We start from the raw sequence: 18,655 nt of genomic DNA, 5'->3' as shown, positions 1-18,655 counted from the left end.
TAATAAACTTTGCTTTCTGTTTACTTTTGAACAATTGCGTGCATAGAGGATTATTGTTAGATTATTGAAATGGTTCTTGGTATTTAGATTGTTTTGAGCTCAAGTCCAGCTACATCTTTAAAGATCCATTCACATTATCTTGGTATTTTTTTTTTTTGATAATGCACCATCAATCGACTCACATTATCTTGGTATTTGGGAAATGTAACACTGTTTAAATAGTAATTCTTGGTGGCACTTAGCTTAGCAACAAAAAAAAAAAATAGATATCCAAATGTATTTATTAAAATTCAACCAAAGTAGAAAAGATGCTAAATAAATTTAAGTTGGAAGAACAATAAAAAGCTCTAACCATAAAAAGTCATAATTCAATTTTTCAAATAGCACCCTCTAGACCCTTCCTCTTTTTACGTCTCATGTTCCATAAGGTAATATATCTTATTACTTATATATTCTTTGTTTTCTTTTACTTGCACCTATTTCCACCTTGGGACTTTTACTTATTATTGCACCATTTCTATTTTTGACAAAGATATATACACTTTTTTTTTTTTTTACTATTTCCATTTCCCTAATGATAGAACTGATAGATAGACAAAAGAGTCCAATTTCATTCTCTACTCTTTTCTTAAAATTTGTGCAAAAATAATGCAACTAACAATAGCAGAAATATATGTCTCATCTAGCGTTTCAAATGGGTTCTAAATTGCCAATCAATCAAGTACCTACATTAGTTTAAAATCATTAATTTTACTTTGATGAGGTGGCATAATTAGAAAGGTACAAAACACAAGAAGATGGCAGACATAATCTCAACCTTCTCAAATGAAGATACACAAAATCCTAGATAAGGCATTATGCTGGGCCTTATTGCTCAAGAATAGCACCGCCTCACCATTATTTTGTATCAGGCTCGAGCGGTATATCTTTATTTGGTACAAGCTTGGGTTGCTTGGTGTGTTCACTGTTCATCTTTGTTTACCTTTTTTCATTTTATCACAAAGTTATAGATTTTTCTTTTTGTGTATACATTTGGTGAACCGTACACAGTACATCTTAGTAAAATCAAAGATAACACAAATGTCATTTGTTGATACAAAGTGAAATGGACCCACCGATGGCTCATGCTGCAGCCCGGTCATGATTTAACCTGGTAAAATCGTCCGGCTCAAGCCTCGAAATCAAGTCAGCCCCCACCAAGACGGCAAGAGCGAAGCTTGGACCATTGCCAATTTTATATAAAAAGGGCTACAAGTATAGAGTGACCTAAACTCATCTAACACGGGTCCAATTAGTCATATGTTCATAGGCCCGCGCATTCTCAACGATTACAACTTCTCTCACGAAAAGGAGACCACACTCTCTGATACACAAGCATGATTCTAACCCAAAGGCATACAAGCAGAATAACTAAAAAAAAAGGGAAGACAGAAATATATCATTTTTCAAAGACTGGATCTCTTGTTTCAAAATGTCAAATACTGTCAAAAATAATAATGCAGCAGCTACTATTCACGCGATTCTTGGACAGCAGTTCTGAAGCCTACAAAGGATATTAGTTGTCACGTAATCTAAATGCAAAGGCTTCTTGCAGCAGCTCAGCAGTGTAAACAAGTTTATTGGTATAGCCGAATGTGGTTATTTCCTTTTCTTAGTGTCATCATGCTTGATGAGCTGAACAGGAGCAGCAGGTATCCCAAACCACCACTCTCTTAATCTCCTAAACCACCTGTAACTGCTCTCTCTTCTCAAAGGCATTTCCCTAGTGTAGGACTCCATCAAAACCAACAGGATTATAATTCTCACGGGCACTAGCATGAAGAATGCCGCTGTAAGAAGTAAAAAGATGGCAACCGTGCAAGTGGCCTGAAGAACATAAAAATAAAAATAAAAGAAATCAAACACTAAGATAAGAATGGCAGTTCAAACAAGTCTATCCATGCTAGCTACATAAACGAAGAAGTTAGAATTATAATTTTAAACAGAAAAATGGTGGTGCACTTCAAAGTTCAAACTCACTTTGTGAGTTTGTGATACAAGGCCACCAGGCACAGGTCCCATCATAAGAGGATGGGCACTTAGTGCAAGAAAGTTGGTACGAGACCAACAATTTGTTCATGCACAAAGGGAACATGTCACTAATGGCAGCTTAGATCACCAAAGAGATATGGCTAATTTCTCCCACATACATATGCAACTGTGCATATTAGTCCATTCAGGGAAGTGTACGATAGGCTCATTCCGGGAAGCATAGGATTTCTTGTACTTCAAAGTCCGCACAAAAGATTTCAGCGGATAGCTTATTTCAAAACATCCGCATAAAGATCTTTGTCCCATCATGATACTAGTCCAAGTTTCATTCCAAGTTCAAAATTGTACTCTTCCTCGGAGTCTAGCAAAGATAATCAACAAGAAAAATCCGCGTGCAACATAGGTAACTAGAAACAAGTTCCATTTTAACAAAAAAAAAAATTAACAAATAGAAAATTCACCAAGATAAGTTACTTAGATGGGAAAGATACCTCCGGAAGTACAGCAAACAAAAGGGCCCTCATCTTTAAAAGAACAATATTCACAGCCTGAACCAGTGCTTCTACCTGAGAAATTGCTTCCTGCAATGTAATTAGCTGCTCCACAGCATTCCGATTGGGCGGTGCTGTAATTCTGAAGGCATCTACCAGTTTCCCTTTGTTGGCCAGTCGGTGCCAGAGCATAAGCACCGCAAGGGAGATAAGAGTGATTGGCAGCACAAAACTGAACCATCCACTGAAAATTTATATGATACACTCTAGTTAAACATCTGAGTAGACAAAGGACAAGGTTCTCTAAGACTTTTCACGTAGCAGCATCTATTAGCTTTAGCATTTTGTGGTCTACACTCTACATTATGGGAATTTTCTCTATAGGTAAATCTCAAGATCCAAAGAGCAATTTAGCATGGGAAATTTAGAAGAGATATTAAAGGTCCTAACGAGGTTGATACCAAATGCTTAGCCCACACTCAAAAGAGAGTTTCTATTCTTCTAATGCTCGTGATTGTGAAAATGAAAAGCTAATAACCAAAGGTTTGGCTTATCCTCAATATGTTGATAGAGAAGCATGTGACAAGCTACAAGGTGGATATCCTATCACAGGGTAATTTGTAGCCATAATAACATGATTATAAGCATGATGTCAAGGATGGAAAAAATAGTACATGAATTGCCAAGGGATAAGTAGCACGACTTCCTCAGCAAAAAGTACAAACTATAGAGCCCAAAAAATGCCACACAATGCTTTAGTCACGAGGACAGGGACTTGTGAATGTTGTAATGAGGAAAACACTCCTAAATACGGGGCATGCAGAACTTTAGTTTGACGCAAGAACTCAAAAACCACTTAGAACCATGATAGAATGTCATTATTTTTAAGCATTACCAAAAGTCTTAACCATGGAAACTGGGAACAGCTTAATTTAACTATCTTTGGGGGGTGAGGGAGGGACAATTTTATCATTTAACTTGAGCACATCATCTGTCAAAATCATTTTCAATTGATGCAGAATTTGGAAAGTGTCACTACTCAGTGACCACCATTCCAATCGGTTCTATAGATGTTTGGCAGCCAAGAGGTAAATCCACAGAACCCGTGGCTTATGTATAATGGAGAAAAAATTAACCTGAAATTGTGATGCCATATTAATAAAACTCTTCATTACGTGCAAATAATCGATATTCAAAGTGGTTGAATCATTAAAGTATGTTACACTAAGTGAAAAGTTCAAACGATAGATACTTTATTATGCATGAGATTAGAAGTTTGTCATTTTGCAAATTATGAACGTCTTAGATTTTCTACAAAAAATGGATGAGGGTTGTTGCAATTTCAAGGGTCAATTAGCTCATGATTAGACATGTTTCTTGTTTCCCAGGGACTATGTAACTCATGTTAGCACATGTTTCTTATTGTGCAAGTAGTTGAGGATTTTGCACGAGACATGTACAAAAGAATGTTAGTAATGCTAAACAGCATCACGATAAGTTTGCATGCCAATGAAAGGAAGCGGAGAGTTGCAGCCTATAAAGGCAATTACAATGGTAGCTGGTGCAATTGTGCTGCAGGCAATTAAGAAGTATTCTGTTTCTAGTCGATGAGCACACCTGTTCAACTGCACAGACTGATATTTCTCTTTAAGATTTTGCATGATTATTACTTTGGACAATGTCCTAAACTCCTAACTAATACCCTAGTCACTTACATGGTCATTAGGGACATTGACTTATCCTCCATTAAAAGAGGACATAATCATTGTGTGAAAGATGATTAAGACATTTTCTCTTGCCAAACACGAAATAATTTGTACTTAGAATTTGTGACATTCATCACAAAGACAATACACGTTGATTCATTTTGAAAAACTAAAACCAATCGTGTCTTCATCGTTATCACAATAGTTATCATTTATAATTATCTGATGCCAGTGTCCTTTCTGCTCAATCTTACGGAATTTGTGATACACTATAAAACAAAACCCAAATGCTGAAGCATGGTCATGGAGGTTTGGCTTTTTGGTAAGACAAAAATTGAGGATATAGACTTAGCATAAATTATATTTACTTGGACGGGTTGAACAAATGTGAAGGTTTTATTATGTGGAACATTAGCTATTGCAAGTTTGCACATTAGTCAATAAAATACAAGACTTCAACATTGTTAAAAACTGTCACAAACTAAACAAAACTAAAAAATTCTAGTAACTCTATAACCGGTCAACCCAATATTCGATTACAGTTAAAAGTTAGGGGCTGTTTGGTTCAGGGAATCAAGAAAGGGAAAGAGAATCAGCCTCGCCAATTCTCTATGTTGGTGTTTGGTTGGTAACTTTTGTCATTCACATTCTCTATTTATCAGAATCAAGTTACCCCAAATTGGGCTTTGTCACTCCCCTCCCCCCACGGTTTCGTGAAACCCCAACTATGGGGAATCAACACACTCTTTCCATGGCTGACACACCACACCACAATTCGCTCCCTGACCAAACCACCGTTCCTCCAATCACTGCCAACACCATGACCCACACTAGCGACTCACCCAGCCATAACCCACAGTCCCTGGCAAACCCCTACCCCTGTGAGCCCTACTCTCCCTCTCTGTAAAATCTCCCCTGCCAGCAGCCCGACGTTGGCCACCACTCAACTGTCACCAACCACCATCACAGGTAAGAATTGAAACAAAAACCAAAATTAAAGAAAAAATGCGAATAAGAAGAGAAGTGAAAACCCTTTGGAGGTTAACACATGCAACTAGATTGACTGTTTTCATTCAATAATCGATGTCATTTGATTTTTGAAGTTTGTCTAAGAACTAGATTTAGAACCTTGGAGGCTAAAGCTGAATTCCTTAATCATAATAATACTAATGAGATGAAGAAAGTTGTGGTGGTGATGGGAAGATGAATAAATTGACGGTGGTGGAGGTGAGATGAAGAATGTGATGGAGGTGAGATTGGAAAAATATATGGTGGTGGTGGAGTTGAAGAAAGGAGTGAAGGTGCGTTCGCATAGGAGCAGAAGAGAAAAAAGTGGGGCTGTGAGTTTCATAACCTAGAACAACCAAACACTAGCAAAGAAGTTTCAAACCCATTCTTTACCCCGACCGAACACATAAGAGAATTCGGGAGTTTTGGATTACTTTACTTTCTTTTCCCTTTCTCTAGTGTCTAACCAAACAGCCGCTCAGGATATTTACTAACCCAAAATACCAAGTAATGAAAAAATTATATACCAATTGTCAAACGAAGCAGACGCTGGCCAAGAGATACTAGTGGCACAGAAAGCTTGCCTATCACACCGTGTCGACTGTAATGCACGATCTGAAGTCTGAAAAATTCTCTTGAAGCCTGAGTCTAGACTCTAGAAAGCCTAAAGTTCTATTGGTTAAGATTTTAAGCTAGCTTAGCTCTCACAACTAGATACAAAGACCAAATTCAGTCCTTTTTGTAAAAGAGCTCATATCTGATAAAATTTCTAATGGAAACATACATTTCCAAGCATTCAGAAAATTTCGAAAGATTTAAGAACTAGTTAAACACTATCACTCTTCTGAAGTTAATACAGCATATATACAAGCTCAGCCTAGATCGAGATTACCTCACAAACACGTAGCACATCAGCACTAGGAATATTGTTGATCTAAAAGGTTCTTCCCAAGAAGCCAAAAGTTGAACACGCCTAGCTATTGAAATCAGTGGAGAAAGCAACTCCTACAGAAAGATCAAACATTGTTGCTATATTAATCCATTAGAGCATGAAGAAGGTAAAAGGAGGCAAGCAATCCATCATCTACACAAATCAAAGAAGTAATAACTTTCATGAAGCATAATTAGCATAAGCAAAAAAAAAAAGACAAGTAATTTATGTCTAGGAATTTTGTGAAGGGGCAAGAGAGTTACAATATATGTTGTAGGGAGGCAAATTGTTCACCCACAGTCGGATTTTTGGGGTCGTGCTTAGAAGGGTGTGGGTGAGGTGGTTAAAGAAGCTAGTGTTTCAAGAACGAGTGGTAGTGGTGGGTAGACTGAGGAATACAGAGAGGAATTAATTAGAGATGAAGGGTGGTGTGTGATTATCATGGCATTGTAGTTGGCAGCTGGGGACATTAAATCTGCCAGTTGAGGCGCTTGAGGAAAGGAATATTGTGTGTACTGAGTCAGGAGGCATATTCATTACATAACGAGGAATGTCAAGTGGCGGGTGACGAGGCATGTGAGGCGGCACATACACTAACGCATGAAGAAATTTGTCTGGCAGTGCGTCAGATCCATGATTTTGATCGCATGTTAGTGTCGAACATGGTGCAAAAACTAAATAATTTCGTTCAGGTAGCTGTGAGTGATACATTTCTGGGGATTTCACAAGGTTTTCCAATTAACATTTTCATTGATATGGATTAAATTCTGAGGTTTACTATTTTAGAACAGTATGGTTTAAGGAGGCCCTTAAACAAGAGAACAAATTAGTGCTGCTCCACATACTGGAAGGCCGAAAAATGACAAAATCCTCAGGATCAGCATTCCTGTATTGAGCATTCCAGTGTTTAGCTGTAGTTTCCAATGCTGATAAAAAGGTTAAAGGGAAGGTGAGTCCACACATTTCTTCTAGCAGTACTGGAAGTTCATTACCAAGAGCAATGCTAATGATTCCTTTGTTCAGATAGAAACCCAAACTAAATTCAAGTCATTGTTTTCTTAAAATAGCGGTAATGATTTCAAGTGTCTCATTCTAGGCTTTCTAACTAGGGCAGTGATAATTGTTCTTTAAAGGGTGATAGATTGATGTTCAAGAAGTTTTGACTTTCTCATGTAATGGAAGCAAAAAACCAGTGCTACTTTCAAGGAGGTTGAGAATTCAACTAAAGTGCCAAGAGTAACTGTTGTTGAGCAGGCATTTCGGGTTATCTTGTTAAGGAGCCTCAGGACAGTGAGGAAGTGGTTGTATTTCTTCTCCAGTGGCTGGTGAAGGTCTTGATCAGCTCAGTGGTGTTCTTCTTGGATTCAAGGACGCTGGTGAAGGCCTCAATTATAGAGAATTATGGCAAAGACTATTAGTCCGTAAGGAACCAACATGTCCCTTGGTGGCTATAGGTTGTGTCATCACAGCAGACCCCTTCTGTGAAGGTACTTTCATGGCACATCCTTTCACACATAAGGCCCAGCAACCAGCAATGCAATGCGTCTCTCATATAGCATCTTGATGCATGCCTATCATCTATGTCAGTTAACCAACATGCTTATTTGCATACCATCATCTACGTCTGTTTGCATCCTCGAGCATAAATCATGGCTAGGCGCGTGACAGACAAGCGCCCCATGTGACTTTCACAGGGCCCATATCAAAACTCACCACGCGCACGTCACATCGTGCACACTGAAATGATGTCTTAATTAAGTGTGAATGTGCATTTTCGTCCCTTGATAAAGGCTTAATTAAGTGTTACTGTTCTATTTCTTATTTCATGTTTAGACCACTTGCCTTTTAATTGTACTTTTCTTTGTGTTTTCAAGAAAAAAAAAATTGTTTTACCTAATAATATGCATATATGAGATTCATTGTCATAGTCTACACCAAAGGTTCAAAGAGTCCGCCACCAAATTTATCAACTTTAAAGTAACATCAAAAACTCTTATCCAAGAGCCACCACTCAGTACATTTCGGCCGTCGATGTAACTAGGAAGGTCCCGATATATGCCAGCTTACCTCTAACCAATACAACCTAACAGAAACTTCTCAAAATCTATTAGATGCTCAATCATCAGAGCAATTAACAGGAAATTTTATTTGAGATTTTATTACAGAAGATTTGAATTGTCGAAATACGAGTTTCCATTCCTAATAGACCACTAAATCTACAATTCTCAGTGAAAACAAAAGATAGTATTTAAATGTGCACCAAGAATATCACTGAGTCTCATAGGTAAAGCTCAAAATCTCCCTAAGCATGAAGATAGGAAGTCAGAAGCAAGTAACTGCACTTAGATCTCAACAGCAGTAAACTTCAAATAACCAAATAAAAGCTCTTCCAGCTTATATAAAACTAATGAAGGAAAAATAACCTCTGTTTACCTTCATGATTGCCAAATTTGCGTCGATTCCATCTACTTTAACTTGGTTGACAGTCAGCTGCGCTGCTTCAGCCTTTCCTGTATCCAATTTTGATTGTTTTACAGCCACTTCCAGAGGATCTGCTTCACCCACACAAATATATCCACTAACATGTTTGCCTTGCTCATCGCATTCTACATCTTCCTGAAGGATTAATCCAAATCTCCTTAGTGCTACAAGTGAAACTGGATATACTGTTTGCTGCTTCTCTGTAGAGACACTCCCATCAACTTGAGCACTAGTTCTCAAAAGCGCTAAACAATTTGACAGAGTTTCTAAAATTGCATCTCCTCCAGGAAGATTCTCAGCAAGGTTAAATAGAAGTAGTGTTTTATAATGTGATGAGAAAAAGTGGAAACCGTCTCTAACTGCACGACATCGAAATATTCCCAGAATAGCCCTTGCAATTGCTTCAGATTCCTGGATTCCTTTAAGATAGTACTTCCTAACAAATCTGTGAGCAAGCAATACCTCCAGAGTGACATCCAACCAGTAGTCTCTTCTTGAGCTTCCTTTGAATTCAGGGAACTCCAGAAATATGGGCTCCGTTCTATAAATGACAAAGGTTAGAAGTAATATGTAGGCTTTACTCTATATCATTATGTGCAATTTAAGTTTTACACTATTAAAACACATAAGACTCAGTTACGTAAAAGAACATAAGAGAGTCACACTATAGATCTATAATTCAGTATGAAATCACTTAAAATATCAAGTGTAATCATGATACATACAGTGAGATTGATTTGTACATCACGGCTTTGTCGAACAGCCGAGCACCAAGTGGCCCAGTCAATTCAGGCTTTATGACCTGCTTCAAGTCCCTCGAGAGATCATATTCTGCAGGTTTATCATATTGACCCACTCCCAATGACTCAAAATACAAAGCTTTACTACTTAGGGTCAACCTTCCTGTAAGAAGTAAAAAAAACATGTGATCAATGAGCCCAAAGATGAGTTCGAAAAAGGAATTTAGAAGCCGATGACTAGCCTATAAAAAATCAGGAGCATAGCCTAGTGGAGAGTCTACACTCTACATGTTACGCAATGATAGAGACAGCACTGTCGTCTTGCCCTGGTTCACAACAAGACATGAAGGATACCAGGGTAAAGTCATTATAAGAACTCTGAGATAATGGCAGCCATTACTGTAGAGATAATGTTAACGAGAATATAGCTGAGGCCTGATAATGATTAAAGTCTTTGATTTCTCTCCCTCCGCCCCTTTGGTTCATGCAAACACACTATGTTTCATAAACTTGGCTACAAGTATCAAACACAAAACTAGTCCAAAGATCAACTTGCAAAGTTGGTCATTCCAGAAAAAGATTGGTCTAGAGTTAGAGTTCATATATCAAAAGGCAGGTTCAGCATGCACACCTGACACTAGACACATAACGAAACATGTTTCCTAGATGTGCATAGATCTCAAATGGACACCAAGAATAAGACACACATATATAAGATCGTTTAGCAAGAATTTCAAGTGTGCGCAAGCATAATACATGTCACCTGGACAATAAAATAATCAATCTCAGCTGAACTTACTTCCTTAAACAGTAAGGCCCATAACTTAGCATGAAAACCTTTGATTCTCAGCAGTCTCCACCACAAACTTTAATTAAGTAACTACATAAATTTAATTAAATTAAATACATAAATTTCACACTTCATTCTCATACTAAATGGAAGCTTCCTCTTTCATCCAAGAAAGAATAATGGAAGGATCATCTATCATCTAATCATCATGTGGCACATTTTCCATGAAGGAAAATGACTCACCAGGCCATGCAGAGATTCCAATGTGCTGGAAAATTGGCTGGGTAGGGACAGTGCCATCGACATCTATAATGATATCCCCATTAGCAATTTCAAGGTTTGTCAAAGCTGATAACATATTCTTTGAACTCTTGATCACCCTGCAAAGATATATCACCAACAATCAATTTTGCACCGGGGCAGCAAAGATATAAGAAATTCAAGGCCATTAACATTGCTAAACAAATCTAGAGTACATGGCACATAAGTAATAATGAACTACGCCAGACCATAACTCCAATTCTCCATAAGTCTAACAAACAAAACATCCGCTAACATTGTCTACAACTAGAATAAAATCGAGATGGACCAGAGCACACATTTAGGTATGACTATTTAAGGGATTTGAAAGTAACGACAATCTAGATGGTCAACATTTAAAAAAGCTCTCATTCTCATAAATTTAGATAAGCACTCTCTGATTTCTCCCAGATTTTTGTTAGTTTTCTCAATACAAAGAAAATTCAAACATTGCCAACAACAATACTGCAGGAGTGTTTGCAGAAGTTGGAAAATCAGGCAGCCGTTAAAGCTATGCATTTTTTCAAGAAGTTGAAAAGAAGTCGGATGGAAGAATGTCGGGTACAAAGTAAGAAGCACCAATGAACCGAGTACTCGGTGGCCGGTGCATGGAAAAACGGATAATCAACCTTCTCATTTCCTTGGTTCAGTGAACTCATGGAGTAAGGAAATCACTGATCATGCTCATATCTAATAAAATATACTTCCTCGGTTTCTTTTTACTTGCAACATAGCTAGTTGCACACTTTTTAAGAAAGAGGAGAGAGAAGGTGAAAGGGATATGTGGTCCCATTACTTAACCAAATTAATTACACATCTCAAACTCTTATCTCAACCATACAATTAAACACATCACACCACCCTCACCAGAAAATGAGCACTGACAGCACCACCGCCACCAATTACTTCCCCCATAAATCAGAACCCTCTCATCTTCCCATCTCCCTCTCTCTCTCTCTTCAATGGCAGACGAAGCGAAAGCCAAAGGAAACGGTGCGTTTTCATCTGGCAACTACACTGACGCTAGTAAACAGTTCACTGACGCAATCTCTCTCTCCCCCACTAACCACGTCTTGCACTTCAACCGATCCATTTCGAACCGACGCTATTAAAAACTTGATTTTCGTTGGCCATGGTGAAGCACCCTCTAAGCTTTGGGCTTACTGCCACGGCTCTTAGGCACACCTTTAGAGTGCACACCTTCGTCAAATCATTAAATCATAAATATTCTCCTCTTTAACAGAGGGTACTTTTCCAAAACGTGATCACAAATGTGTTAGAAAGCTCTTATTATCAAACTTGGAAATTATTTATCCATACCTTATAGTCTCATCATACTTGTTAAGAGGCAAAAGGCAAAGTCTTTGTGCCACCGGATATAACATAAAGAAGCCAAGGTATTAACTTCATCACTGTGAGTGTCAAGGATAGCCAAGGGTAAGTCAAACATACGGATGCACTGACATGGAAATATATTTGTGCACTCTAAAAGATAGAAGACTCTGATCTTGCATATGAAAAGTAAAGGAAATTCTTTAAAATATCAAAATAAGCATAGGTTTTGGGAGCTCACCCGGGACTTAAAGGTACAGAAGAAATTTAATGGATCCTGAGCTGGCAAATGTACTTATAGGGAAATGCACCCCTAGCTATCGAAGTACTTTCGAGTAGAATGTGCCTTTATTAAATGATAATGTGCAGGCAAATTTTTTTTTTTTTGGACAAGAGCGACATAGCTCATGGCCAACGTCCATCAGTAAATTTAACGTGTTGTACTTTGACTCCCCCCACAAAGCTAGGCAGGATTGTGCGCAACTCATTGGCACCTAGCAACGGAACCTGCAAGGCACACCATGAGCCTAGAACCCAGATTGGACCCATAAGCTAGTCTTATTAGCATGTGCACACGGTTAGAACTCCTACGTGCCTTGTATTTCCTCAGTGCTTAGAGAAGTTTGGGAAGATGAAGGAAAGAGATAAGTGAAACACACAAGTGTTGAAATGAATGCTCTAACTCCTTACTCAACAGTGATGTACAAACAATATCTTATGCCTATTTTTAGGGTTACACCTCCTATCTCGAATGTTCCTACCTCCTTACAATGAGGCTAAAATATGCTACATGCCAGACTAACAACCATACAAATAAATACTCCCTAGCACAAATTCTAGCTAACCCCTAGAATGTTGAACACAATTACATACATTAATTACGTTGAGAAGTACTTTAGAACCCTACTCTCAAAGCTCCTAAAAACATCTAACACAAGTACGTCTGTTAAATGCTTCCATGCATAAATTCTGGACTCAAATGTTCAAGAGCCTCCAAATCCCAACTTGCTAGCTCGATTTGTACAGCTCACAAATAAATTTAATGTAATGTTTTAACTGAGAGCCTGAGACAGCATGTCTGTTGGTCTCTAGCGAGCACCCCAAAAATAAGCCTCATTAAAGGGGATATGTTGTATGTGTGATGAACTGGCATAGCTATGGCCGATTAAGAGAGATGATTAGCAAATAGAACAGATTTTGGATTGATAATATGAAAACGGACAGTAAAATAAAGAAAATTTCAAGCATTCGAGAGGCTTGAGTTGAATCTCTCCTAAGAACAAACTAAGACTCTCAACAATATTTTCCATAATCTCTCTCTCTCCAAACTATTCTATTTTTATAGTTTCTTTCCCACTAACCTTCTAGCTTATTCCTCAAGCTAACCTTACATGACACATCTAAAATGCCCCTCCCCCTTTGTATCAGTCTATTACAGTATGAACTATCAAGGTGCCACTCAAGCACTCCTACAGGTGCCTTTCAGTCTGAATCCTTAAGGCACCAAGATAGCAAGATTCTTGTAAATCACTTATTTTGTACCAAGTTAAAAGGAAACAACCTTCATTAAATTCCTATATTACGCAGGACTTGAGTACTTATGTCAGCACGATGTGTAAGTGTCTGATGCCATTATTTTACAGAAAATATTCCATGATTTTGACCCAAATTGAAGTGCTGAAGTGTCCATATACTTAAGGATAGTAGTAACATAACTTCTCTTCAAGAACAAATATGAAGACCAAATAGCTTATGTAAGCTCCACAAAATAAGATAGATTCATCAACAATAACATCTTCCAAATTATCTCCTTTCTTCTTTAGTTACAACTCCAAAAAGGATTATCAACATACTCTCTTGAAGTCTCTCTAACATCATTAACATACCCATAGTGTAGACTAGGTTTCGCAAATTACACCACTATATGACTCCCAAGTCCCATCGTCAAACGAACCCGATGAAGAAGTTTTTATCCAAGTAAATTAAAACTGAAAAATGCAGTACACAGCAGAGGAAAAATAGCGACACTCAAAACAAAAAAGCCGTGTAATCATCATTTTCAGCTAGCTTAACAAGCACAGCCACAAACATACCTATCAAGGCTCTGAAGGTACTTATCATAGATGAGAAAATGAAGTCTATTGCCCGAAGTATTTGTCAGTGCATCAAAAAGATTTTGGACAGTTGCCACATCAGCTATAACTGCACAACCAGGTGCTATTCGAGCAAATGCTTCAGGACCAACAGTTTTCTCATTATCAACCTGTTGATGAAGGCAACAAACTTTTATTTTCGAACATTAAAAGCGAAGAGGAGACCACATATAAACGACCAAAAAGCAAATTAAATTCGTCAAGACCATGTTGAATCGAAGCATGAAACACTCAAATAAACAAAAATAAGCAACTGTAGAGTTCTTAGAACCATTTGGTCAACCTGAACAGCCATATCAGTGGAGCTCGAATAGAATAAAGACCATCCTTCATCATCACTCTGCATGTTACTGGGAGAAGCAGTTTCCTGCAAGGTTAGCAATGACAAGATCGTCAAGGCCGAATGAAGGAGAACTCTAAGTTTTGGCGTCTCAAAGAAATTTAAGTTGTGGTGCCTCAAAGATATTATCGATCATGCAACATACTTGACTATCTAATAATACAAGGTATCTTACAAAGATCATAAGCTATTTGTTGTCTCACTTTGTATATTGTTTCACCCTCAATCCCTGGGGCTTCCCATGCAAGCATCATATCATAGGTCAAACGACGAAATTTCTTATCATTCAAATAATCAGCACGAGCAGTCAAAACATTAAATGCCTTGAATGAGAAAAATTCTATAAAATTCCTAGCATACGTCATTGTTTGCTTTCCACTTTCACTGGTCTCTATGTCGAAACAGCTACACAATTCTTCCGTAGACATGTTCAAAATCCTGTAAGCAAGTAATAATTTATCAAGAGATCAAATGAGGTGCCCAATTCCTCTATCAAAGCAAACGCCATAAAAAGTAAAACCCAATCAACTCTAAGAATATGCCAATGTGGACTCCCAAGAAATCTCCATTGTGGCAAATTACCAGAAAATAAAACGGGGGAAAAGGAAAAGAAAGATCATAACGATTCATCCTGAAAGCCAAAAATCAAAAATGAGGTATAATCTGTTGGAATTTCCAGCACATTTTGAGGGTGTGATTTCTTAAACGTTATATTCAATTACATTGGTAAAAGGACATGAGGAAATGTAGGAGCCTAATATTGTTTTACGAAGTTGTTTGTTCGACCTAAGGATGTTTGTGTTTGTTCTAAATATAACTCTCATGCTAGAGCATATAAGATATCATTTATCCCCTTATAATATCAAAAAGTAATGCAATAAAATCTAAGCCAAGTTATATCTTTCTCATATAAAACAATAAAATATATAGTGTTAACCTATTTTCTCCACAAATAAAGAGTAATGTTATTGTTTTTCCAAATCGGTATCCAAGTGAGGTTTCGTGAAAGCAAGTGTCAAAGCAAATAAAAGAAACAACCACCTTCATATATTAGTTTATTTAATACAATCGCAAGGTTGTTAATCCAACAATACATAAATAATTCATCAAAGTATTTTTCAAAATGTAGCACGGCTAGCACCAATGTTTTGAACGCTCTGGAAAAAGTTGTGATAAATGTACTACAGATATAGCTATTTTAACAAGGAGGTTAATCAAGCTTAATATAAAAGACCAGAAAAAGTATGGCAAAACACATGAAAAAATTCCAACGTCTTAATAACCAATCAACTGAGTTAGAATGACATGTGAAGACCAAGTTCAAGCATCGCTTCTTTCAAAATAGTTACCTCATAAGTAGAAAACTCTAGCAATCTCTTTAAGCAACTCAACTTCGAATGGTGAACTCACGATGAACTCAGTGAAAAATTCATATTGATAATAATGATGCTATCTCTATTATATATTTGAACACCTGAGAACTTTGGTGTCCACCTGAATTCCCTTAGATACCCTTTTATGTATTTGTTTTTCCAAGATCTCTATTATATATAGGAACTCTTGAGGACTATGGTGTCAATCTAAATTCCCTTAAATACCCTTTATGTATTTGTTATTCCAAGATAATAATGAGGGCAAAAAAAGTCATGGAAATTAAAAAAACTCTATTCTAACTGCGGTTTTTTTGTTGAGTGAAGGTAACTTCCCAAAAAGAATATGTACAATACTACTGATGAGTCTCAAAGTAATAATTGAAAATTTCTATTTAATCCTTATTCATTATCTATAGAGATATATTTATACATTTATATCTTACGAGTAGGTTTTCAAAAAAATTTACTAAGCCTTTTTTGTTAGATATATAGTTATATACTTAATAATTACCTTTTAAGCAACTTTTAACCCAAAATAATAAATGAGGATCAAATCGAATATTTCAAAAAGTCACACATACACGATGTCATGCACGCATTGCGTGCAAAATACTAATAACAATATATTACAACCAAAAGCTACATATTTGTCAGAAAATAGAAGTTATATCAACCTTTTCAAATAATTCAGAAAGAGGGAGTGTCAAGAGTTAATTATTTGAGGAGGTGAAATTCTACAGGTTAATTGAGATAGAAATTAGGATGATGTATATGCCTCTGCATAATATCAAAATGTAAAGCAACGGAAAGAGAAAGTTATATTATTCTCCGAGGCACCATATATAGTTTGTCAGAGTGATTTATTCACTCATTGAAGGGAAAAATCATTGCTTTCCCAGACATAATTCTCCATTTTAGAGTGAATTCCTAAAATGTATCACGGACTTCAACTCATAAATACTATAATCAAATACATCCCATGTCAATTTTTTTGGAGACAAGCTATGCTGCCTGTTTTACACAAGGAGTTCTGGAATAAGGTTCAGGGAAATCTTGCAAAAATTATAATTCTGGACAACCTGGAATTCCTCTTTAAAAGTTGCTAAATCATTCATACGGACCTATATAACATAGAAACAGCTCAGGTTTGTTTACCTGAGGTTCCAACATTTCCAAGCTTCGTTATATTGGAAGCTAATGAGTTTTAGGTATAATAACATTTTGGGAACAAAGAACTGGCCTAGAAGATTTTGTGCTTCATAGCCTACGACAGGGTATAGAATAAACTGGCAGAAAACATATATAGTGGAGAAAAAACATGAACTGACATAGTTTTTGATGTGTGTAATAGGTTATAACAATTCGAAACTTTGAGTTTCACTAAGAAAAACCCCTCCACAGGGTAAATTAAGTTAAGTAGAGTCTAATTCAGATAAGTTTTATTGCAACAAGGCAACAACCGTTTACTTGAACATTTAAAAACAAGTGCATAAGTAGTACTGCATCTTTAATTTCAGCATTTGAGGTGTCATTTCGACAGTCGGTGCCTTTGCCTATAATATCTATCTATGTCTTTATCATCCAAGTTCCAAAGACACCCTCAAAACCACTACAACACGTACTTAATACATCGCCGGAAACATGAAAAGAAACGATCATAAATGGTTTAAAGCGAAAGCAATAATTGAAAAGGTAAAAGAGTAGGAAGGTTACTTGGAACAGCGAGCGACAACAGAGTTAGCAATTGGAGAGAGAAAAGGAATTGATTTCGGGGACTCGGCGCCGGCGGAGAGGGGGGAACGCGGACTCGAAGTCCGCCGTTGAAAAAGCGTCATGATGTTGTCGATTATCCGGGGATTATTCTCCATCTTTCCGACACCACTCACCACACCACCTTTCTATTTCAATGTCAGTTGAGTTGGGTTGCGTTGCGTTGCGTTGCGTTGCGTTGCGTTGGTGATTACTCCTCAGCTCTCAGCAGGCCAGAAACCGATAGAAGATTTGGCGGTATTCAGTTCTTCCGCAAAACGCAAGGTAGTGGGGGAGAATAATGCGTGCATTGTGCTCCCGGGACCACAATGAGAATTGTGCTCCAACAATATAAAATAGAACATTTACGAATACGAAAACGAACATTTACGAATATTGTGGAAATAGAACATTACAAAATTCATTTACGAAAATGAACATTTTATTGATGAAATGGAACATTACAAGAATTCATTTATGAAAAAGAACATTTTACTGTTGAAGTGGAATATTACCAGAATCCAAATACGAAAATGAACATTTTTTGTTGAAGTGGAACATTACTAGAATTTAATTACTTAAATAGAACAAATGCTTATCAAATATAGAACTTATTTTTAGTGAAAATAGAACATAATTTTTGGTGGAAAATAAGTTTTAAAAGAACATTTTTTAAAATTGAACATTTGTTTATCGAAAATAAAACAGATTCACAAAATATAGAACATAATTTTTTGCTGAAAAATAAGATTAAAACGAACATTTGTTGAAACAGAACATTAGTTTATTGAAAATAGAACATCTTTTACGAAAACTAGAACATAACTTTTTGTTGAAAAATAAGCTTAAAACGAACATTTGTTGAAATAGAACATTTGTTTATTGAAAATAGAACATCTTTTATGAAAATTAGAACATAATTTTTTGCTGAAAAATAAGCTTAAAACGAACATTTGTTGAAATAGAACATTTGTTTATTGAAAATAGAACATTTTTTACAAAAACTAGAACATATTTTTTTGCTGAAAAATATGCTTAAAATGAACATTTGTTGAAATAAAACATTTACTTATCGGAAATGGAACAAATTCACTAGGTGCATGGTGTGCACCGTGCTCCCGAGAGCACGATAGAATTTTCAGGGGGTGAAATGGGAAATATATCGAGTAGTTGCTATATATACGCTATGATTAGTATGGAGTTTTTTCATTAGTGTATTAGAGAAAACTA

The 18,655-nt window shown here is 36.8% G+C and overlaps 1 protein-coding gene across 5 annotated transcripts; it reads right to left on the bottom strand.

The window, feature by feature from the left end:
* Positions 1 to 1,144: 1,144 nt before the first annotated feature.
* On the bottom strand, positions 1,145 to 17,753 carry LOC104902512 (uncharacterized). 5 transcript variants are annotated; one of them, XM_010690303.4, is made up of 10 exons: positions 17,390 to 17,751; positions 14,507 to 14,741; positions 14,247 to 14,330; positions 13,904 to 14,073; positions 10,422 to 10,558; positions 9,374 to 9,551; positions 8,601 to 9,189; positions 6,129 to 6,241; positions 2,523 to 2,766; positions 1,145 to 1,866 (listed from the first exon to the last, which is right to left on the bottom strand). In XM_010690303.4, the coding sequence occupies exons 1-10, from the start codon at positions 17,542 to 17,544 to the stop codon at positions 1,639 to 1,641; spliced, it is 2,133 nt and encodes a 710-aa protein (XP_010688605.1). In that variant the 5' UTR covers positions 17,545 to 17,751; the 3' UTR covers positions 1,145 to 1,638. The 5 variants fall into 5 exon arrangements, with proteins under 5 accessions (XP_010688605.1, XP_048491796.1, XP_010688606.1 ...); XM_048635839.2 differs by having other exon boundaries at positions 14,664 to 14,741; positions 17,390 to 17,405; XM_010690304.4 differs by lacking the exon at positions 6,129 to 6,241 and having other exon boundaries at positions 17,390 to 17,753.
* Positions 17,754 to 18,655: the final 902 nt, after the last annotated feature.

Source organism: Beta vulgaris, chromosome 9 (assembly GCF_026745355.1).
Source record: "Beta vulgaris subsp. vulgaris cultivar EL10 chromosome 9, EL10.2, whole genome shotgun sequence".
Classification (NCBI taxonomy): Eukaryota; Viridiplantae; Streptophyta; class Magnoliopsida; order Caryophyllales; family Amaranthaceae; genus Beta; species Beta vulgaris.
The sequence above is the reverse complement of the archived record's forward strand: the minus strand, read 5'-3'. Positions and strand labels throughout refer to the sequence as shown.